Consider the following 24373-nt stretch of genomic DNA (forward strand, 5'->3'; position numbering starts at 1 on the left):
TTTTCCAAGTGAAACTTGAAGAAGTCAATGAGAGCTCTACCAAAGAGGAATGTCTCTGTCCTCGTGCCTTTCAGCCTTTTTGATTTATACAACAGACAAAAAAGAACACAAAGAAATATGCTTGGTTAAGATTTCATCAATTTACCTGAACATGTGGTAGGAGTTCATCAGCTACGCTTTGAAATATCTCCTCCACCTCTTCCTTAGTGATACTGTTCAGGAAACTCATATCAGGTCCTGCAGGGATTTCTGCTTCAACCAGTAACTGTTGACCAAGAAACAGACATACATACATAATCACATTTACATATATATGTGTGTGTGTGTGTGTGTGTGTGTGTGTGTGTGTGTGTGTGTGTGTGTGTGTGTGTGTGTGTGTGTGTGTGTGTATAAATATATACATAGATAGATAGATAGATAGATATACATATATATAAATATTTATTTATATAATATAATTAGATATTTATATATATATATATATAAATATATATATATATATATATATATATATATATATATATATATATATATATATATATATATATATATATATATATATATAATATTAGGATAAAAACTTTATAAGAATTTATCAAGTAGTTAGTGTGAAAAAACCTCATAAGGAAAAAAAAAACCATCATTTTTTCCATAAAAATATATAATTTAATTTATATAAGGGCATTACTATACAATAATGCCTCACGCTTAGAGGGATTCCATAAGTCAAAACTACCAAAATAAACACATTTTTACCGATCGCGAGGGAATGCAATTTTCAAAGCTAACCACCTAAAAACTTTTAACTTAACGGTAAGCCAATGGTTTCATAATTAATGCAGCAAACTATGCAGTAAACTGCATCTTTTATTCATCAGTACACGTATGGTCAAAACACATAAAAATAACAAAAATCAACATACCCTGATGTACCCAACACAGTACATAGACGATTGTTCATCCTTATATATCCATGAAAGAGGTGAGCTTTTTAAGTTACACTTCAGTACATGTGCTTTTACGGAATAATATTCAGCACTGAATATATTCTAATTATTCATAATATAATATTAGGATAAAAACTTTATAAGAATTTATCAAGTGGTTAGCATGAAAAAACCTCATAAGGAAAAAAAAAACCATCATTTTTTTCCATAAAAAATTAAAAATTATAAGGAAGGAAGGAAGGAAGGAAGGAAGTAATAAGGAAGGAAGGAGAAGTTTTGAAAGAAAGTAGAAAAGGAAAGAAAGTTTTGTTCCAAAGTACAACCCCAGCCCCAGCCCCACCAAAGAATTCTGGCCAATTCCTTTTAAAAGAAGAAAAATGTCCTTTTACCTCTCCTTTGTCAGTCTCAAGCTCGGTTTCTGGGGGAAGATTAATGTAGCTTACATAAGAATCTTCCAAAACCGCTTCAATTAATGGCGGTGCAAAACATGGGCCAAGGCCAATTACTGGTACAATTTTTAACTGCAAAATAGTTTGGAAGCAGAAACAAAAACCAAAATGGTCAAAATTTTTCAAAATCAATCAAGTGTTTTTAATGTTTGCATAAATCTTTAACTAGGCACAGGCATGGCTGTGTGGGAAGAAGCCTGCTTCCCAACCACATGGTTCTAGGTTCAGTCCCACTGCATGACACCTTGGGCAAGTGTCTTCTAAACCCAGAGAGATTTTAGAACTAGCATTTTTGCTTGTAGCAAAATCAGTGACTGTGAAATATATATATATTGTCCGCAGAAGTAAGCTGTTATCATCTCTAGTAGATGCAGTGTCCAGTACTGGCAGAAACAGCCCGAAACCAGGACTGGTCTACTGGTCCTGTCGCTAGGAGATGGTAGGGGTTCAGTCCCCTGCTCGCAATTTTATCGGATGCAGCTGTGCATCGTTAACCAACTAGAGGAGATGTCATCTTGGGGTTAAAAAATCGCATTAGTGTCTGCTCGGACAGACAGCCATGTTAAGGTGGCTACGAATATTGCTGTTATATATATAGTATAGTATAGTATAGTATAGCATAGCATAGTATAGTATAGTATAGTAGCTGATTTCTCATATATGAGCAAAGCTATTGCTAGAAAGAATCACTGAGATAAGTCATTGATGATGCAATATGAGGCCCTTGTATGACTCTTGAGCTTCGTCAAAGATTTGCCCATTCTACTGCTTAATGCACAACTGTGCTGGCTGGTGGAGGGAACAGGTGCCACAGTATGAAGTCTTTTGACATGCCATATCAATCCTCCAACTTGAAGGCACACTTTTCCATAGGCTGCACATGTACTGTTAAACAGGGTGGCCCAAAAGTAGGTTTACAGTTATTCAACTATCTTTTTCGCATTCATGTATTAATAGTTCAGATCTTAATTATAAAAAACAATGAAACCATTATTCTATGCTAATTTAGTTAATTTTGTCACGCTCCCTTTTCAGTTTGTAAGATAGAAATTTAAATGTAATAAAATGTTTTAAAAGAAATTTAAAGTGCCTACATGATAACTGTAAACCTACTTTTGGGCCACCCTGTATATATATATATATGTATATATATATTCATACATCACTTGTTAAGGTTATCTCTGGAGAATTTCTTTAGAGATTATAGAAATTATGTTTTTAATACAGCAAGTGCTTAAGAGATGTCATCTCAGGACAGACACTATAGTAATTGGCCTATTGCCAGTATATATACATTAATTATGATATGTAAATGGTTATTTATGTGTTGGAGGAGACCCCCTTCGGCTATAAATGACCATAGAATTGCACCTACAAAGTTATCCTCCGAGGCACAAGTCCGGACAAGGTTGTTTATGGAAGACCAGCAGTCACCTATGCACACCAGCCTCTCCTCTCCATGCCACCGATGTTATCCAAGGGAAAGGCAAAGGGGCCGATACAGCTTGGCACCAGTGACGTCGCAACTCATTTCTACAGCTGAGTGAACTGGAACAACGTGAAATAAAGTGTCTTGCTCAAGAACACAACACGCAGCCCGGTCCGGGAATCGAACTCACAACCTCATGATCGTAAGCTCGACGCTCTAATCACGGAGCCATGCGCCTTCACTATTTATGTGTAGAGATAACCTCAACGAGTGATATAATAGCACTGCTAACACAGCAGAAGGCAGTATTGATAAATACCGACAATAATTTAGGCAACTGATCTAGTAAAAAATTCCCAAACACTTACATCTGTGCCGATGATTTGTTCAGCTTGCATGTGAGTATAAATATACTCATAAAGGCAATAATGCTGGAATAAACTGCAAAATAAATAAATAAACGACAAAAGAAATATTACGAAAATGTTAATCATTTGATATTTTTGTTAATTAAATATCATTTTACTTGCTAAAACTAGTTAAATGAATCTCATGGTTTTTCATAACTCAATACTTTTTGGTATATACAACTGAAGCAGTATTTCATTAAAATAGCAATCTATATGTCACAATTAACATATATACATTGTCAATAGGTCAGTTATTCTGAGATAACATCTCTTAAGGACAAGGTATAAACAGTAGCAGCATGACAACGTGAAGTATATTTGCCACTTAAATGTGGCTAACCCCTAAGGATGTTCTGTGTTAAAAACATTATAAATCAGAGAGAGATGAGATGTTATCTCAGAACAAATACTGAGGTAACTGGTCAATCAAGAGTGTGTATACATTAAGTATGATATACAGATGGCAGTTTTAGTCTTTTTGTTTAGTCTCCAGCAGATGACACCATAAGACAAATAAAGCGTTACATTCTGTCACATGATAACATTAAATGTATCATAAAATACTTTGGACTCAGCTCAGGGCAAAACTGCACTTTATACATATGGATTCATAACTACAAACCATGGATCCTTTATGCAGTCATTCAGTCTGCTAGAAATAGCAGCCAGATATCATACAAATCACACTCCAGCTATCTAAGAAAAGGAGGCCTACATAGGACAACATCAAATCAAGACATTCATAGAGAATTTATTTGATGAGGATACCTGAAATTTTTATCAGTCTTCATCCCCACCACACTTCTTGATCTTTGGCTCTTGTTAACATTACTATTAACACCAACCTACTACACTTAGTAAGAAATGTGGTCCTTATTTAACTCAAGCCCCAATCATTCCAGTATAGAATTATATATTGGTATGTCTCCCATTTAAGTAATTCATTGGGATTCATAATCTTGGCAGCATCCACCTTCTCTCCAAGAGATTGGTGCCATCAGTCTTAAAAACATCATTCATCTGTAACAGGTTTTAGCTTTTTCATCCACATTTTTGTCACTTCAAACCCAGTAAAGGGTGAGTTAGGTTGTTGACCCCACAAGCATTGAGCAGGTAGTGTTATATTGCATGTAACAGGTTCCCGTAGTCTGTGAGTATATGTGAATCACTTGGGTTGCGATTCAAACTCCACTTACGTTACTTGAAAATATTCAATGATCTTTTTTGCAGCATTCAGGTTAAAGAACAGCATCCCTCCACAATCAGTTATTATATCAGAAACTGCAATGCCAGCCAAAGATTTTCGAAGTTCCTGTAAATTGTTTCCAATTGTGAGATGTTTGTCTGAAAGACAGCAGAAACAGAATTGTCTAACAAGAAAAACAGAACAGATCATGAATTAGAATAATTACTTCATAGCATTGACTCGAGAATAATTACAACATAGTGTCAAACTGAGGTTGTTAAGTCCACATAAAATTAATGTTATATGGCAAATTAAAGGAAATATCTTCATTTACATAGATCAATAATAAAATAACTGATGCAAAAAAGAAACGGACACACAATACAACAAGAAAAGTATTAAAATAACCCTTAATGGATATAGATGTATAAACGCCCTCATGTAAATTGCATGGCAAATGTACACTCACTCATACAAGCATCCATGAAGACATAAGCATATGCACATGTGTAGCTTAGTACACATGCATTTACATAGCAAGTTAAATAGTTACTTGGTGTTTATAAGAATGGGGAAGTTAGAGCTAAACTTAATTCATCCATACCTTAAAGTAAATTATGTTAACAGTTACTCAAATTCATTCCCATTGCGCACATATATACACACACACACACTCACATACACATGCATACATGTGTGTGTGCTTTTGTCTATGTATATTGTAAGAAAGTGAATAAACCATTTGTATTATTCCCTGTGTGTGTACGTGAGAGTATGTGAGTGTGTATTTATATTTACACTGGTGTAGAAACCACTGCTGCTTATGTTGTGTCCCTTTTTAGCCTATAACTTAACAGTTCTACAAGCAGAGATCAATAAAACTAGTAACAGGCTGAAATAAGTACTGAGGGGAAGGAGAGCTGATATGATATCCTAAAAACCCTTCGAGGCAGTGCTACAGCATGGCCAGAGCCCATTGACTAAACCAGGGGTTTTCAAACTGTGGTCCACAGACCACAGGGGGTCCGCAAGGACAGCAAATACTTTTTATGGGCAATTTGATTTTATATATGTTTTTTAATCGAAATCTTTTAATTGACAATAAACCTATTTGTTAAATACGGTTAAATAAATAAATGTAAAATATATATGTTATTTTAAGCAAATATTTATGTATAAATTTCATAAGCGTTTATAAGGTAAAGCCTGAAATATAAAGGGGTCCGCAAGTCAAAAAGTTTGAAAACACCTGGACTAAACCATAAAAAGAACTTAAAAGATAAGGGTTTTACATGCTTACAACCCCCATCCCAAAGAAAAAAAAGGAAGAATTTAAAGAAAAGGGACAAACCTTTGACGTTGCATAACAGATCATAGAGTAAAGAAAAGAAACCAGAAAACTGCTCGTTGCTGTAGGATTGGTTGTGGGCCCAGTAAATACCTGCCACAAAATAATCTAACATTACTGCTTCCTTCAGGTCCACAGATGGTTGAGTCAGCTTCAGGAATGAAATCATCTTCCTTGCAAAACAAAAGAAAATATTGTATTTGTTTACAGTTTGCTTTTTTTGTTTCGTTTATGATTTTTATTTTTTCATTTTTTTCTGAATTCAGTGTAATGATATTGGGGATTGTTGTTGCTGTTGTTGTTGTTGTTTACCTACAGGGCAGCCCTAATCAAGCAGACCTGAATGCCATGTAAAAGCATCCGTGTAGCAACATGTAAAAGTGCTCATGCAGCATCACGTAAAAGTGCCCATGTGGTGCCACGTAAAAGCACCCATGAGGTATCACATAAAAGCACCCATGTAGCCACATAAAAAAGTGCCTGTGTGGTGACACATAAAAGCACCCATGCAGTGTCATGCAAAAGCGCTTGTGCAGTGCCACATAAAAGTGTCTGTGCAGTGTAAAAGCACCGAGCACACTCTGTAAAGTGGTTGGCGTTAAGAAAGGTATCCAGCCGTAGAAACCATGCCAAATCAGACTGGAGTCTGGTGCAGCCCCCAACTTACCAGCTCTGGTCAAACCTTCCAACCCATGCCAGTATGGACAACAGACATTAAATGATGATAATGAGTACATATATGTGTGCTCAGATGCACATACACAGATGGCTGCACAAGCATACCAAAATTGTTGATATGACATGGTATGTCATAAGTGTCTGTATATTGTGTTTTTTGTCAATTTAGTTATAAAATAAACAGATTAATCAACGGAATACAGTGTCTGCAAGTTGATGAGTACCTCATATTCCCCTCCATTTTCTTATTGCTATATAAATTTAGGATAAAATAACCCCCTTTTACCTGCACCCACTTATTGCACTTGGTATAACACTAGTGTAACAATAATTGGGTACCCTCCCAGCAGTATATTGGATAGATATTATCCCTTATGGGGTTGGATCCTCAACCCCTGTCATTGACCGACAGAGACAGCATTTTCCAGGGTGCAGTAACCAAACATTTGCCATTGTTGAACTATAAAGAGCTGTGCATACTTTCGGAGATGGTGTTATGACAAGGCTGATAAAGGTCACTGACTATCAAATAAAGCCTTGCTTTTATATAAAGGTTACTCTAAGTTAACCTTTGCTTTCATATATACATTAAATAGATGCCACACACACACACCCCACCACTCTCTCTCTCTCTCTCTTTCTTTCTCTCTCTTTCTTTCTCTCTCTCTCTCTCTCTCTCTCTCTCTCTCTCTCTCTTTCTCTCTCTCTCTCCAGGCATCAAGTCCTCGATGTTCTGCTGGGTTTGGTTGAAGGTGCAAGGATTGAAAATGTGGATACATAAAACAAGAGGAAAGGCATGGGGCACAAGAAGTGAAAGTTCAACAATGATAGGTAAATAGAGAAGATGAACGGTATGAGAAGTTGAATGCCGCTAACCAGAAACATGACACTGATGACTTCAGTGTGATGGTCATGAGTGGCATGGTGTAGAGAGATAAATATCCAAAGTTCTGCTGAAGTGACCAGGCAGCCCTATTTAGGTATTGAGATACCTGTCCCAATCAAATAATGACCCAACAGAAGGAGGAATAGTGGAATAAAAATTGCTCTCTTAGCCTGGCTGAGATAGACCACTCAGTGGCAGAAGTAGTGGAGTGGGGGGGGGGGGTGTATCTATTCCATTTCTGTGAACAGAAAGAGACAGAAACAAAACACAATAAATAAAGTTTTGATTCTTGGAACATTGGAACAAGTTTGGAAGGAACCAAATCTGGAAGACTCAAAGAAAGAAATTTGGTAAATTACAATTAGGTGATGCGATGTGGTGTAAGCATTGTTGCACTGTCAGAAATATGACTGCAAGGACAAGAAAAGTTACAAAAACAAAACTATGACTTCTTCTGGTCAGGAAGTGGGGGTTCTATGCAGAGCAAAGCTGGTTTTGGCTTAGCCAGTGCCAATGATCTTTTCACCAAACTGAGCTGTGATAAAAACTTGAAATAATACTTGAGGATGGTTCAGGGTACCAGTTAGAGTACTAATTAGAGAAACAGGCATAGCAACGTACAGATTAAATTAGACTGAATGGGGTGATAAGCAATGAGTTGGGATGGGGGACAGAGGGATAGACAGACAAATTTTGAGTAAAAACAGAGAGACAGATAGGTACACAGCTAGATAATAAAATGACATCACTATCTATATACATATACATGAGAAAGAGAGAGAGAGAGAGAAAGAGACAGACAGACAGACTGAGTTTCAGGAAGGCCCCTAACTTTTAGAAACTGACTTACTTTTCTACTTCAGATAAGGAAGCTTTCAGGAGCTGCTGTGTCATTTCATAGTTAAGGTATCTGTAAGCCTGCCAGGTTTTGGCAATTTGTACTTCGCTCTTTACAGAAGAAGCAAAATAGAAAGAAAAGAAATAATCATAAGAAAATACTTCACAAAGTTCTGTCATTAAAGCCTGCAAGGGCATAAAGAGCTGGTTAGCCATATACATACATACAGACATACAAACATACATACATACATAAGGCTGTGCTGAAAAGTTCCTGGCTTTGGGTAAGAGAAAATACAGGATGATCAGTTAATTATGATTTTATTCAACATATTCCCCTCTCAGATTCACACACTTACTGCAGTGGTCCTTCAGTTTTTTAAGCCCTGTAAAAAAAACTCAGAAGGTTTGGCCTCCAACCAAACATTTTGTAATACTCTTAAACCAGGAACTTTTCAGCACCTCTCATGTGTGTATAGACTTTTCGTTTTAAACATTTTTGGATCCCTAATTCTATGTCTTTTTCACTCCCATGAGATAGAGATATCTATTCTTAAACTCTGCAAACCTCTTGCTCTCTCCCCTCCCCAACCTCTTTTGTCCACTCCCTCTCCTCTCTCTCTTTGCCTACCTGCCACTCTCTCTCTCTCTTTCTCCTTCATCTACCCACCTTCTCTGTTCTTCTATCCATATTCTCTCTCTCATGTTCACGTTGTACCTTGAAGGTATACCATCACCATCTCTCTCTCACTTTCTCCCTTTTTCCCAGCTGGAGAAGCTATGTGTTGACCTCTTCAGCAAGAAGTATGTCCTTCTGCCATACTTTTGTATCCCCCAATACTATACTTTCCCCAGTCAAGAAGGTCCTGTCTTATGAATACTTAGCAACCTCACTAGTGCTGGTGCTACAAAAAGAAAAGCACTCAGTATGCTGTACAGTGGCTGGCATTAGGAAGGATACTCAGCTGTAAGAACCATGCCAGAGCAGGTGTTGGCACTTGACACAGCCCTCTGGTTCATTGGTTCCTGTTGAATCATCCAACCCGTACCAACATGGCAAATGGGACATTAAATGAGGAAGAGAAGGAGGAGGGGGTACAAGAGGAGGAAGATGATGATGATGAGGATGATGATGGTGGTGATGAAGAGGAGGAAGTTGATGATGATGATGAAAATGAGGAGGCAGAGGAGGAGGAGGATCACATACACGTTGTTGGCACTCCGTCGCTTATGACGTCGAGGGTTCCAGTTGATCTGATCAACGGAACAGCCTGCTCGTGAAATTAACATGCAAGTGGCTGAGCACTCCACGGACACGTGTACCCTTAACGTAGTTCTCGGGGACATTCAGCGTGACACAGTGTGAGAAGGCTGACCCTTTGAATTACAGGCACAACAGAAACAGGAAGTAAGAGTGAGAGAAAGTTGTGGTGGAAGAGTACAGCAGGGTTCGCCACCATCCCCTGCCGGAGCCTCGTGGCGCTTTAGGTGTTTTCGCTCAATAAACACTCACAACGCCCGGTCTGGGAATCGAAACCGCAATCCTATGACCGCGAGTCCGCTGCCCTAACCACTGGGCCATTGCGCCTCCACAATCACACACATATATATATATATATATATATATATATATATATATATATATATATATATATATATATATATATATATATATATATATATATATATATATATATATATATATATATATATATATATATATATATATATATATATATATATATATATATATATATATATATATATATATATATATATATATATATATATATATATATATATATATATATATATATATATATATATATATATATATATATGTACACACACACACATCACCATATTTAATTGACTCCTTGAAATGACATAAAGAAAGTTAATCCAGGTGGAGTTTAAACTTGGAATACACAGAAGTGATGGAGAACAAAGCTCTAAATGAATAAAGTGAAATTCGTTGGAAAGGTTGGATGAGTTGGTATGCCATAAGGAGAAGATGAATGTTTTGGGGACTGTCCTTTGTCTGAGAGAAAGAGAAGAAAAGGAAGATGGAGAGAAAGGGTGAGAGAGAAGGTGAGGAGAGAGAGAGAGAGGCAAGCAAGCAAAGAAAGAAAGGAGAGTTGGAGAGAGGAAGAGGGAGTGGACAAGAGATGATGAGGAAGTGGGGAGAGAGAGAGAGAGATTTGCAGAGTTTAGGAATAGATATTCCCATCTCATGGGAGTCGAAAAGATCATGGAATTAGGAATCTAAAAATATGTTAAAAACAAAAATTGGAAATTTTGCGAAAGAAAATATTTTTTTTACTATCGTATGACACACAGGAATACTAAAAAAAAAAACAAGAAGTAAATAAATAAATAAATACAATCCAATTTCGTGCCCTTTTCTTTCCCCATAAGGTAGGGGATAGCTATTCCAAAATTTCTTTTTTTTTTTACTTTTCTTTTCTTCGTCTGTCAAACAGTCCCAAAATGTCCGATTCTTCATCTATTCAGACCGCATCCAACGTCCCGAACTTGTGTACATTATTTTAGGCCAACACGCATCGCCATTAGTTTCCTCGGGCTCTATCAATTAATCATTTACTTAACTATTTATTAATTAGCTATTAATTAAGTGATTTAGTTACTCACTTCAGTAATCTTGGCCGAATCTTTCTTGACCGAAGTCGAAATAGAAGATGCACTAAATCCCAGTCTATTACTCCTTTTATCTCGGACAGAAGTCCTCTTCGAAGACATATTTCAAAAATTTGTTACTTTCGCCAATGTTGTGTTCTTTATTCGTTGTTCTTGAAGTTACTGATGTTGTTGTTCTTGGTATTGTTATTTTTGTTGCTATGGTTTCAGAACCGGGTTGTGCATTTACTGCGGACCTGTGTTTTGGCGGGGTGGGATTTAAATAAATACAAGAACGCAGGAGAGACGCAAGGGAGGTAATTCTAGAGAATAAGGTTGGCTAAGGGAGGTGACTCTAGAAGATTGTTGATAGATTGTACAAAAGAATAAAAATAGTATAAAACACTCCAAATGGGAAGAAATTCGAGGAGAAAATATGGTGGAGGATCTCCGTCGTTCAACGATGAAGATTCATTTGCTCAATCGAGTGAAATACCTGCTCTTGAATTAATGTGTGAGTTTTCCACAGATACATGAACTTTTTATATATTTATATATTTCACAAGCAGAATCAGCGTGACACAGTGTGCCTGACAAAGCTCTACATTTTGAATTACGAATATAATCCACCCGACGGATTTCTGTGCTATTCCTATCGAACCAATATCACTTAGAAGGTATGTGTCAGCCCAGGTTATAGAAAATTACATTTACCCGAGGTACCATACAGTGGGATCGAACCCGCAACATTGTGATTGCAAAGAGAACTTTTTAACCATTCGAGCACACTGCGCTTACATCAAGACACTATAAAAAAAACGACGGAGAAAATTAGAAGATAAAAGTAATGCTATGCATTTTAAGAGAATATGATGTGCTTTCAGAGATGTTTGGCTGCTATTTCATCTATACTATCACCAATTTCTTTATTACCCTCAAGAGGCTAAACATAGAGGGGACAAACAAAGGGGTTAAGTCGATTACATCGACCCCAGTGCGTAACTGGTACTTAATTTATCGACCCCGAAAGGATGAAAGGCAAAGTCGACCTCGGCGGAATTTGAACTCAGAACGTAACGGCAGACGAAATACCGCTAAGCATTTCGCTTGTTGTGCTAACGTTTCTGCCAGCTCACCGCCTCAAATTTCATCTATTTCATCTATACCATCATCATCAGCTTCAAAACAACAAATTTTCAAATTTCCGAAACAGAAAGAAGCATAGGGTGGGAGAGAGAAAGAAAGAAAGAACTTTTTTTTAATCTGTCTCTGTAATATTGATTACAAGTTTTGGCACAAGGCCAGAAATTCCGGAAGACTGGGTAAGTTGACCCCACTGCTCAATTGATACTTATTTTATCGACCCCCGTAAGAATCACCGACAAAGTTGACCTCGGCAGAATTTGAACTCAGAATGTAAAGACAGACGAAATGTCACGTCTCTGTAATATCAGTATATCTATATTTTACTCTCTCTCTCTCTCTCTCTCTCTCTCAAGAAAGATTTAAAGTTTATGGGTTTTATTCAAGGAGAAGATAGATAATAGCACACGTTATATGAGCAAGAAGTAAAATCGGAATTGCTGTGTGGTGAAGAAGTTCTAAATATCTACCATGACCACAGAAAAGGGGTAGGCTTAAAAAGGACTGATTTGGCTGCTATTTCAAGCAGTTCAAGTTACCACATAGAGTGCCCGTGGTAAATGTCAGAAGGTATCAAGTAAATGAGTAAAAAGAAGTTTTGTAGAAAGAGAAGCGGAATTGTCAGATGTCAAAAGAAAAGCAAATTAGTTCGTTGGGATACGAAATGTAAGGGCTAGTACTAGCCCTTACATTTCGTATCCCAACGAACTAATTACATAATTTAAGTGCTTGTAACTTCTTTATTTATTAATTTCTAGAAAAATTAATGCGATTCTTTTCATTCGTATACAAAACTACATCAAAACCATATTTTTATATAATATGGTGAAATACTTCAAGCGGTTGGAAGAAATTTATCAAAATCCAATTGTCCTGTCCATTTAACCATTTTCAAGACATTGTAGGATAGTAATTGAGGGAGATTTAGCTACAGTTTCTTAGAGATCGAGAAACTACATAGAGGCATTTTCTTTCTTGGTCCAAAACTGCAAATCCAATGGTGGACTACAATAAGGTGAGTCAGGACAGGAAATTAGTTCTGTAGATCACACTTCGTCTTTCAGCTAACTACCGGTATGCCATAATAATTAAAAACTATACAAAAACAACGTTTAGAAAAGCGTAAACCCTTTAAAGGATTCTCTTTGATGTTGTTCTACAAGGAGAGAAACTGCAATCACGTCTCTTTCAAACAACTACAACAAAAACCACATTTTTTGCCTTGTCAGTAATTTAAATTTAGAATTATATCCCTTATTTATTACTTTAAGAAAGAGTCACGTCCCTTACATTCAGTTCGTGTGGATTTTGTTGACGTGTTGGTAGAGTGGTTAGAACGTTTCATAGAACGTCTCGAAGTATGTTCCCACAATCCCATCAAGACCAACCTTGCCTTTCATCCTATCGGATTTTGATAAAAGACAATAACCAATCCAGGCCGGAAATGTTAGAGCAGCGGACAACACAGATGCCCGCCCTTTGCCCTTTCACACCAAAGTCTAGAACGACACGCTATATTGGTCAATATAGGGGTCAGTATTGCCAAGCTATATTGACCCCTGAAAAACATCTGTGGTTTGGGGAGGAGACACTTGCATTCATGGTGAACTGTTAGTTTTCCACGAAAGAATACTTTTCCCCGGGGTTGAGCCACAAGTAAGAATTACCATGTGATTGCACCTAGAAAATTACCCTCCAAGGCACAAGTCCGGCCAAGGTTGTTTATGGAAGACCAGCAGTCGCCTATTCATACCAGCCTCCCCCTCTCCATGCTACCGATGTTATCTAAGGCAAAAGCAAAGACCGATACAGCTTGGCACCAGTGACGTTGCAACTCATTTCTTCAGCTGAGTGAACTGGAGCAACGTGAAATAAAGTGTCTTGCTCAAGAACATAACACACAGCCCGATCCGTAATCCCAACTCTCTAACCACCGAGCTATGCGCCTTCACAGATTACACACACACACACACACACACATACATACATACATACATACATACATATATATATGTTAAAGTCTGTCATACCGGCCATGACGAAGGGAAATAGCCCTGAAACTCGAGTCGCCTTTATATATTTATATTTTTATATTTATATATTTGATCCTTTATACTGAACACTCAATATTTCATCTACATTCAATACTTTCTTTCATGGTGCCATCCATTTTTATTTTATTTTATTTTATATTATATATTGTATATTATATTATATATTGTATATTCCATATTCTATACCCCACATTGGTTCTGCAGGAATATAAATAAAACATAAAAAACAGACAGTGTTGGAACTCTTTTAAACAAAATAATATATTCCTCTATACACAATCATACAAAAAAAACCACCTCTTTTGTATTTATTTTTACTCGCATATATATATATATATATATATATATATATATATACACACAAATAATAGGATAAACTCTTATATAAGAATTTATCAAGTAGTTATCGTGAAAATATTCATAGGGAAATATATATATATAATGTTATACATCACTGGTCACAATGCACTTTGCATTGTTTTAGCTTGCAAATGATGCCACCCAACTAGCTAAGCAAGCAGGCCAGCATTCTCCCTTTACACACACACATACGTGGTGGGAGGAGGTTAAATTTTAAATCTTTCAAAATTTCTATCAGGATAATAATCAATAAGATGTTCTGATAAATGGAAAAAATGTCTTTGTTACAATTAATAATATTAAAAAAAAAATGAAACAAATTTTGAAATGTTAAAATATGGTGTGAAACTTTTGAATTAGAAGTATTGTAGGGCAGGTCTCACCGATGTAGAAAACTGAATATTTACAATATTCCTGCTGTTATTATTAAAAATTGTGTGGTCTGGTATAAAAAAATATTTTGAGGATGTTATTTGCATGATGCTGAAAAGTAAGATGGGGGTATGAGGTGATCTTAATGTAGATGACGCCTTTAGAGAAGGTTTAGAAGCACAGAACCACTTCTGTGCAGGAGTTAGAGTTGCAAGAGGTGGCAGCTGGCATCATTTTGTAAGCGGTAATCCCATGGTTAAAGCCTACATATTTGTTGTCTGTTTTAAATCCACTTCTACACAGAAGACACAAGACAGAACTCGCTTCTTGCTAAGTTCAGCTCTCTCTCTCTCTCTCCCAGGACCTATCTTGTATCTAACAACTATCAACACTGCTTCCTGTTATCCACACATACAAAACGATGTTCACAAAACGTTAGCCAGCAACTTTTAGATTAATTGTGAAGCTTATGTAATATATTCTTTTACTGGTTGCAGCTATCTGACTGCAGTTGTCGTCGCCCCTTCTTCTTCTTCTTTTTCTTACCACTGCCTGGAATCGAACTGGTGTCACCATCTGGTGTCACGTAAAAGTACCCAGCACACTCTATAAAGTGGTTGGCATTAGGAAAGGCATCCAGTCATAAAAGCCATGCCAAATCAGACTGCAGTCTGGTGGAGTTTACCAGATCTGGTCAAACTGTTCAACGCATGCCAGCATGGACAATGGACATTAAATGATGTTAATGAATATATATGTATGCATACACAAATAATCTTCTCAGCATCGTTCTTCCAGTTTCACTTACAAGGTATTTGTTGACTTGCAGAAATGTGCAGGACACTAGCTGAAAGTCCATCCATGCACTGGGATTGAACCCCTAACTACATGGTCCCAAAGTTCCAAATCAAACTTCTTAACCACACAGCTATGCATCATAAAGAATTAGAGTAAACAAAGTTTATTTAGATTTTTCAGTTTATTAAGAAAATTCACAAAATAATGTTAATGTCAGACATCAAAATTCTGGGCTGCACAGAGGAGATAACAAGCGATGGGAGAATAAGACCAGTGGTTCATTTGACAATTTGAGAAATTCATAAAAAGACATTTTTTCTACTGCAGTTGCACCACTTGCAGCTATAAGTTATTTTCTATGAAGATGGTGCACTGCCCATTAGGGGTTGAGTGTTTGAGTTTCTTGACAAAACTTGCCCAAACCAGTGGATTAGAAGAGGCAGTCCAGTTTAGATAATTTATGGACATCCTGTACATAAAATCTCATAGATATATTCTATAATGGTTCAATGAATTATCTTTTCTATATAGTTTTGGTATCAAGGATAGGCAGTCTATTATCCAACTCTCATGTTGATACTTTGGGTGGGTTGAATAAGTTACATACTGGATAAACTTGAAAAGTGCACCATGAGGAGTATCCAGCATTGAACTAATTCCATCAACCAAAGTATCAAGGTGATAACAAGTTGCCCATCCAAACACCCCAAGAATTTTTTTTTTCTTATTTGTAGCATAATAACTGTAGTAGTGATGTTATTCCTGATCTTTAAATCTTTTATCATACAGACTACTCTGTCAAGTGTTCCAGTTGATCCGATCAACAGAACAGCTTGCTCATAAAATTAACGTGCATGTGGCTGAGCACTCCACAGATATATGTACCCATAACGTAGTTCTCAGGGAGATCCAATATGACAGAGAGTAACAAGGCTGGCCCTTTGAAATACAGGTACTACTCATTTTTGTGCCAGCTGAGTGAACTGGAGCAACATGAGATAAAGCATACGTGTCGCCAGGAATCGAACTCATGACCTTACTATTGTGAACCAAATATCCTGACCACTAAGCCATACGCCTTCACTCTGTCATGTGTAATGCTTGTTTATTCACATTGCTTAATGGTTTTGAATTAATCATGCATTATCTTGCAACTTTGAGATTTCAATGAAGTGATTATTTTTAGAATGACATTGTAGGGTAGGCACCAGAAGCTGGATCTTGCCATTTTGAACATAAAACAGGGAGAATATTTGGACTGGCTAATAACCAGTTTAAATGCTAAAGGGATAAAGAATATATTTCTCAATTATTTACCCACAATATCAGGTAAATCAATAATGTATGTATATGAGTATTCTGAAAGAATGTTATCATTAAAAGTATCACAGTAATAAATTAATGTACCACCACAGCTGCAGATGTGGTTATATAAAATATATAATACTCAGAAATCGCTGTCCCACAATTACGAGCATCAGGCTCACAATCATGAGGTAGCAAGTTCAATTCCTGGACCAGGCTGTGTTGTGTTCTTGAGCAAAACACTTTATTTTCACGTTGCTCCAGTTCACTCGGCTGTAGAAATAAGTTGTGATGTCACTGGTGCCAAGCTGTATCGACCATTACCTTTCCCTTGGATAACATCAGTGGTATGGAGAGGAGAGGATGGTATGCATGGGTGACTGCTGGTCTTCCATAAAACAACCTTGCCCAGACTTGTACCTCAGAGGGCAACTTTCTAGGTGCAATCCCATGGTCATTCTTGACAGAAGGGGGTCTTTTACCCTTTATCACTATTATAGGGTTATTCGCTTGTATTAAAACTATTCTGACAGTATTTTGTGTGAATGATTTAGCAGACTCTGCAATGATGAAGCTTTTATTCCCCAAGAACACATTTTTGTCTTGAAAGAATGATTAACCAATTATTACAACGATATGGTTCCTATCCTGTATGGAGGCGTTTGTGTGTATTTAAGTGATTTGTCTGAGAGAATGATTTACCACAAATATCACATTGATATGGCTTTTCTCCTGTATGTACGCGTTTGTGTTTAGTTAAGTCACTTGTTCGAGAGAATAATTTACCACAGATATCACAGTGATATGGCTTCTCTCCTGTATGAATACGTTTGTGTGTGGTTAAGCCACCACTTTGTGGGAATGATTTGCCACAGATTTCACAGTAATATGGCCTCTCTCCTGTGTGAACACGTTTATGAGTTGTTAACTGACTACTTTCAGAGAATGATTTACCACAAGTATGACAATGATATGATTTCTCTCCTGTGTGTATGTGTATGTGACTAGCTAAGTGGTTCGTTTGTGAGAATGATTTACCACAGATATTACAATGATAGGGTCTTTCTCCTGTATGAATATATCGGTGCCTAATTAAATTGCTTCGATGAGAGAAAGCTTTCCCACAGATATCACAGTTACATGGTTTCTCTCCTGTATGAATGTGTTTATGTTCAGCAAGATTCCTCTTACGGGGGAATGACTTTTTACAGATATCACAGAGATATGACTTAATATGCTTTGATTGTTTTTCATATTTAACTTCCTTCTCACATAATTCATCTTCCATAATTTTCGTCTTTTGCACAACACAAGGATATTTCCCAGGTGAAAGGATTTTTTTTGTCTCTTTTTCTTTTTTTCCGTTATTCTTAACAAATATTTCTATTGCTGTATTTCCATAAGCTGTGATCTTTGTTGATATTTAAAGATGTTGCGAAGATCGCAAGATGATTTTAGTAGAATACAATCATTTCTGAAATAACTACGCCAAGATAGTTTATAATGATGGAAACTGTCTTATCATATGGTAAGAAACCAACAAGTGAAATAGAGCTAAAAATAAATATATTTTTCAAAACATATCCAGGTTTTTTGAAATTATGGCAGGGAAAACAATTATATCTTAATGGTAAATTTGTCCAAATGCAAGAATCATAGTGGACACATTCCACAGAGTGAAACAGAAAATCTGCTGTTAATTTCACAGATTAATAAAGTGGTACGTGTTCTTCATAATCTCTTTTGTTGATCTTTGAAAGATGATGATGTATCTGAAATAAAAATTTAAAAAATTCTTTTAGACTATTTTCAAATATTCTGAAATAATTCTAGGCACAAGACCTGAAATTTGAGAGGAGGTTAGTCGAATTCATCAACCCCAGTGCTCTGTGAGATTTTGCATAACAGAGGGGAAGAACCATCAAAATTCAATAGAGTGAGGTTATAAAAGAAATGATAGTATTATTAAATAAATCTTCCAAGCAAGAGAATTAGTTCCTTTATGAGATATTTACAAAGTATCTTTCAAACCAGAATATACAGGGTGTTCAAAAATTCATTTGACAATTTGAGAAATTCATAAAAAGACATTTTTGCAACTGAAGTTGTACCACTTGCAACCAAAAGTTATTTTCTATGAAGATGGTGCATTGCCCATTAGGGGGTTGAGTGTTTGAGAGTTTCTTGATGAAACTTTCCCAAACCAGTGAATTAGAAGATGCAGTCCGGTTTAGGTAATTTATGGACATCCTGAACATAAAATTTCATAGATTCATCATCTGACACAAGATCACCTCTCCTCTCAAAGAATCTTTGTCTTGCAAATTACTTGGTGACCCTGCCAGTGTTGGTGCCACACTTATTTTATCAAGACTGAAAGGTAAAGTCAATTTTGGTGGCATCTGATCTCAGAATGCAAAGCTGGAAGAAGTACCACTAAACATATTGTCTGCCAACTATTTTACCAGCTTGCTACCTTAATATTATTTCAGCTTAAGGCAATGGAGCTGGCAGAATCATTAGCATGCTAAACAAAATGCTTAGCAACATTTCATCTGTCTTTACATTGGGAGTTCAAATTCTGCTGAGGTTGACTTTGCCTTCCATCCTTTCAGGGGTTAATAAAATAAGTACCAGTTATACACTGGTGTCGGTGTAATTGACTTACCCTGTCTCTCAAAATTGCTGGCCTTGTGCCAAAATTTGAAACCAATATTATTTCACTTTAATATTATGAAATAATAGAAAAAAAAACAATACAACATATCAAATTTACTTCAAATGCAGAGATTCAACAGTGGAAATTTTATATTTTCATACTGTAAAATGTAGATAAATTCTTTATCTGATCAACTAAATTTTACTTTTTCATTTGTAATATAAGTAACATATAACCTTATGTAAAAGTATTGCTTTAGTACAACGGTAGAGCACCTGTCATGTTTACAAAAGATGTGGGTTCGAATTTCACAAGTAGCATCAACATTTTTTACTCCTTTTATAACTTTTTGTAAAATTTATAGATTTGCAAACTACTAAGACACCCCAGATTCAACCCCACTGTGTGGCAACTTGGCCAGGTATCTTCTATAGCCTTGAGACAACCAATACCTTGTGAGCGGAATTGGTAGATGGAAATTGTGTAGTAACTCATCATGTATTCATATATTTACTCTCATTTACTCATTTACTTGTTTCAGTCATTTGACTGTGGCCATGCTGGAGCACCGCCTTTAGTTGAGCAAACCGACCCCAGGACTTATTCTTTGTAAGCCTAGTACTTATTCTATCAGTCTCTTTTGCCGAACTGCTAAGTTACGGCAACATAAACACACCAGCAATGTTGGTGGGGACAAACACAGACACACAAACACACATATATATATACATATATACGACAGGCTTCTTACAGTTTCCGTCTACCAAATCCACTCACAAGGCTTTGATCGACCCGAGGCTATAGTAGAAGACACTTGCCCAAGGTGCCACGCAGTGGGACTGAACCCATATATATATATATATATATATATATATATATCATCATCATCATCATCATCGTTTAACGTCCGCTTTCCATGCTAGCATGGGTTGGACGATTTGACTGAGGACTGGTGAAACCGGATGGCAACACCAGGCTCCAGTCTGATTTGGCAGAGTTTCTACAGCTGGATGCCCTTCCTAACGCCAACCACTCAGAGAGTGTAGTGGGTGCTTTTACGTGTCACCCGCACGAAAACGGCCACGCTCGAAATGGTGTCTTTTATGTGCCACCCGCACAAGCCAGTCCAGGGGCACTGGCAACGATCTCGCTCGAAAATCCTACAGGAGCCAGTCAGGCGGTACTGGCAACGGCCACGCTCAAAATGGTGCATCTCATGTGCCACCCGCACAAGAACCAGTCCAGGGGCACTGGCAACGATCTTACTTGGCTTGCCGGGTCTTCTCACGCACAGCCCATTTCCAAAGGTCTCGGTCCGTAGTCATCGCCTCGGTGAGGCCCAATGTACGAAGGTCTTGCCTCACCACCTCAGCCCAGGTCTTCCTGGGCCTACCTCTTCCACGGGTTCCCTCAACTGTTAGGGTGTGGCACTTTTTCACGCAGCTATCCTCCTCCATTCTCACCACATGTCCATACCAGCGCAATCGTCTCTCTTGCACGCCACAACTGATGCTTCTAATGTTCAGCTTTTCTCTCAAGATACTTACACTCTGACGGGTATTCACATTGACATTACACATCCAACGGAGCATACTGGCTTCATTCCTTGCGAGCTTACGTATGTCCTCAGCAGTTACAGCCCATGTTTCACTGCCATGTAGCATGGTTGTTCGTACGCATGCGTCATGTGGAGAATGGAGCAACAAATACAAGAAGCAATTCTGTTGGGCTAGTTAGCCGTTGTTTTATTGTGTGGAGGTTATGTAATGAGTCATTGTGGAGGTTGAGGTTATGTAGTGAGGCAACCCTATCATTTACCTATATATATATATATACATACATATATCATCATCAACATTTTAACATCCACTTTTCCATCCATGAATAAACCAGACAGAATTTGATGAAGCTGATTTTCTACTCCAGATGCCCTTCCTGTCTTGTCAGGATAGATATACATCAATATTCATAAAAGTTCACTTTGCAACCACAAAGTCTCAAGTTTAGTCCTACCGCACAGCTCCCAAGGCAAGTGTCATTTACCATAGGCCCCAGGCCAACCAAAGCTTCATCATCATCATTTAACGTGTGTTTTCCATGCTGGCATGGATTGGACAGTTTGACTGGAAACTGGTAAGCTGGGGAGCTGCAGCAGGTTCGAATCTGGTTTGGTATGGTTTCTACGGTTGGATGCCTTTCCTCGCATTAACCATTCCAAGACTGTAGTGGATGTTTTCTACGTGCCACAAGCACAGATGCCAGTTACTTGAAACCAGCATTTAGCACAACTACAATCTCACTTGGCTTGACAGGTTTTCTCAAGCACAGTATATTGCCAAAGGTTTCAATCACTTGTCACTGCTTCTGTGAGGCCCAAAGTTCAAAAGGTGTTTTTCACGTGCAACTAGTGGAGGCGCAATGGCCCAGTGGTTAGGGCAGCGGACTCGCGGTCATAGGATTGCGGTTTCGATTCCTAGACCGGGCGTTGTGAGTGTTTATTGAGCGAAAACACCTAAAAGCTCCACGAGGCTCCGGCAGGGGATGGTGGCGAACCCTGCTGTACTCTTTCACCACAACTTTCTCTCACTCTTACTTCCTGTTTCTGTTGTGCCTGTAATTCAAAGGGTCAGCCTTGTCACACTGTGTCACGCTGAATATCCCCGAGAACTACGTTAAGGGTACACGTGTCTGTGGAGTGCTCAGCCACTTGCACGTTAATTTCACGAGCAGGCTGTTCCATTGACCGGATCAACTGGAACCCTCGACGTCGTAAGCGACGGTGTGCCAACAAACAAACAACAAAACAAACGTGCAACTAGCATGGGTGCCAGTTATATGACACTGGTATCAGCGATGACTACAATTTCACTTGGTTTGACGGGTCGTCGCAAGCACGGTATATCACCAAAGGTCTTGGTCATTTGTCATTGCCTCTATGAGGCCCAACGTTCGAAGATCATGCTTCACCACCGCATCCCATGTCTTCCTGGGTCCTCCTTTTCCACAGGTTCCCTCCACCATTAGAGATCGGCACGTCCCAACACAATGTGACAACCAGTGTTGGTTTGTTTACGTCCTAAGAATCTAGCAGCTCGACAAAACAGACTAAGAGAATAAGAACCAAATAAGTACCCAAAATATATACAGAGGGTAAACAAAACCCTTGAAGGTTGTGCCCCAGCACAGCCACAATCCAACGACTAAAACAGCTAAAAGACAAAAAATCAGTTTCCACTTATATGTTTCGGGCATTATCCAAGATTTCCAAGTCATTTTTATACATATTCCATTATCGGTGGTTTCATTTTAACTGTCGCGTATAAATTTATAAATGGAAAAGAAAAACAATATATAAATAATGTTCTTGCTTATAAACCGTGCACTCCACAAAAAAAGAAGAAAGGAGAAAAAATTACGCTTTTCCATTCTCTTGAGTTTTGGGACTTCGAAGGGGAGCAATTCCAAAATTCCGCCATGATTCCATTATGAATTGGAATCGGAAATTCAAAAATGATTTTAAAAATTAATTATAATTTTCGCTTGACATAACGAAATAAATATTCGAAAATTTGTAAAATAGAATATTCTCAAATTAAAACAGCAAAACTAACGAATGAATGGGGTGGTAAGGTCTGCGAGAAATAGCAGCAAAATCACACCAATTATGTCATTAAATGAAGGATAGATTAAGATAATGCTCTGCTTGGAGTAAAATATCGAACTAAGAATTTAATATTCTCATAATACTTACATATCAATCTAGTTGGAACTTGGAATAGGTCAAAATTTTCATAACAAGATAAAATACACGAAGACAAATAATGCAGCTTCTGGTGTTACTTTGTTTAGTGGCCGCCTGCGGAATAATATTACTACTACGGCTGTGCTGAAACCGGTGGAAGAATTATTTTTAAGTATGTGCTTCGGCCAGATTGGTTTCCTTGCCAGAATTTTTATTTCTTGATTTCTAATCGGCAGAAGTTACTAAGCGATTCAGTGGTCGAGAGTTTCATAAATTCTATTCATCCTGTTTATTCTACCAATTTTTATTTATTTATTATATATTATAGCCGTCTATGTCATTTTTGCAAGGAACTATTTTCAGTTTATTTCTTCGTTCCCTCTCAGGGCACAACTACACATTAATGCCCCACCTCTGATTTTACTTTTAATTTTCTGATGAGAAATTTTACTGAGATACATTTTCAGTAATGTAGATGATGATTATATTGATATCATTAACAACAAAATTTTCGATAGGTTTTCTGTTCAGTCTCCCCACTCTACTCCTAACTCCAACATTGTTACTTCAAGCACTTTTTTATAAATGGATGTATTTTGAATGACATTTTGCTGAAATATGATTACGGAAGTGTAGATTACGTAATATTGATGTTTCAAACATATAAATCTGGAAAATAGTGAAAAAAAATTAAGTTACAAGAATTGATGGTAATAAAGTCTGGATGAAGGAGGAGAACGATCCAAAAATTTCTCTTTTTTTTTCTTTCTTTGTCAACATAATTGCATTCTACACTTTCCAAAACGTATCTCTGAGAAATTTCATTTAAAAGCATACATTTTCCAGAATGTTATGACGAAAAAGTGTCGGGTAGGCGGGAACAAATATATAGTCATACCAATCTTAATTTCTCTTCTTTTTTTTTTTTTCTTAAATCTCAATCCTTTCCTTCTCTTTATTTTTAGTATACACACACACAAAATTCTCTCTCTCTCTCTCAATTTCAATCACATGTTTTCTTCATCTTATTCATGCACACTCTTCTGTGTCTGTTAACATAGAATTCAAATGCCGACTTTCAAAAGAATCTCCAAAAAACGTAATATTTGGTTTGGCAAGTCGCAGAAAAATTT

At 37.2% G+C, this 24373-nt stretch overlaps 2 protein-coding genes across 2 annotated transcripts in view; both read right to left on the bottom strand.

Moving 5' to 3' along the window:
• LOC106869874 (ciliary-associated calcium-binding coiled-coil protein 1) overlaps positions 1–11077 on the bottom strand; it is a 12131-nt gene extending 1054 nt beyond the window's left edge. Inside the window, exons 1-7 of the mRNA XM_089339868.1 lie at positions 10823–11077; positions 8184–8281; positions 5773–5942; positions 4432–4579; positions 3194–3266; positions 1337–1468; positions 146–265 (exon numbers count right to left, since the gene is read on the bottom strand). Coding sequence (XP_089195994.1) covers positions 146–265; positions 1337–1468; positions 3194–3266; positions 4432–4579; positions 5773–5942; positions 8184–8281; positions 10823–10930 — 849 coding nt within the window. The 5' untranslated portion in view covers positions 10931–11077. The remainder of the gene's footprint in view (positions 1–145; positions 266–1336; positions 1469–3193; positions 3267–4431; positions 4580–5772; positions 5943–8183; positions 8282–10822) is intronic.
• Positions 11078–15696: 4619 nt separating this feature from the next.
• LOC128250532 (uncharacterized) lies at positions 15697–23392 on the bottom strand. The gene is made up of 2 exons (XM_052975797.2): positions 23250–23392; positions 15697–18611 (listed from the first exon to the last, which is right to left on the bottom strand). The coding sequence occupies exon 2, from the start codon at positions 18125–18127 to the stop codon at positions 17483–17485; it is 645 nt and encodes a 214-aa protein (XP_052831757.1). The 5' UTR covers positions 18128–18611; positions 23250–23392; the 3' UTR covers positions 15697–17482.
• Between the last annotated feature and the right edge of the window lie 981 nt (positions 23393–24373).

Source organism: Octopus bimaculoides, chromosome 22 (assembly GCF_046866305.1).
Source record: "Octopus bimaculoides isolate indiv1 chromosome 22, ASM4686630v1, whole genome shotgun sequence".
In the NCBI taxonomy this organism is placed as follows: domain Eukaryota; kingdom Metazoa; phylum Mollusca; class Cephalopoda; order Octopoda; family Octopodidae; genus Octopus; species Octopus bimaculoides.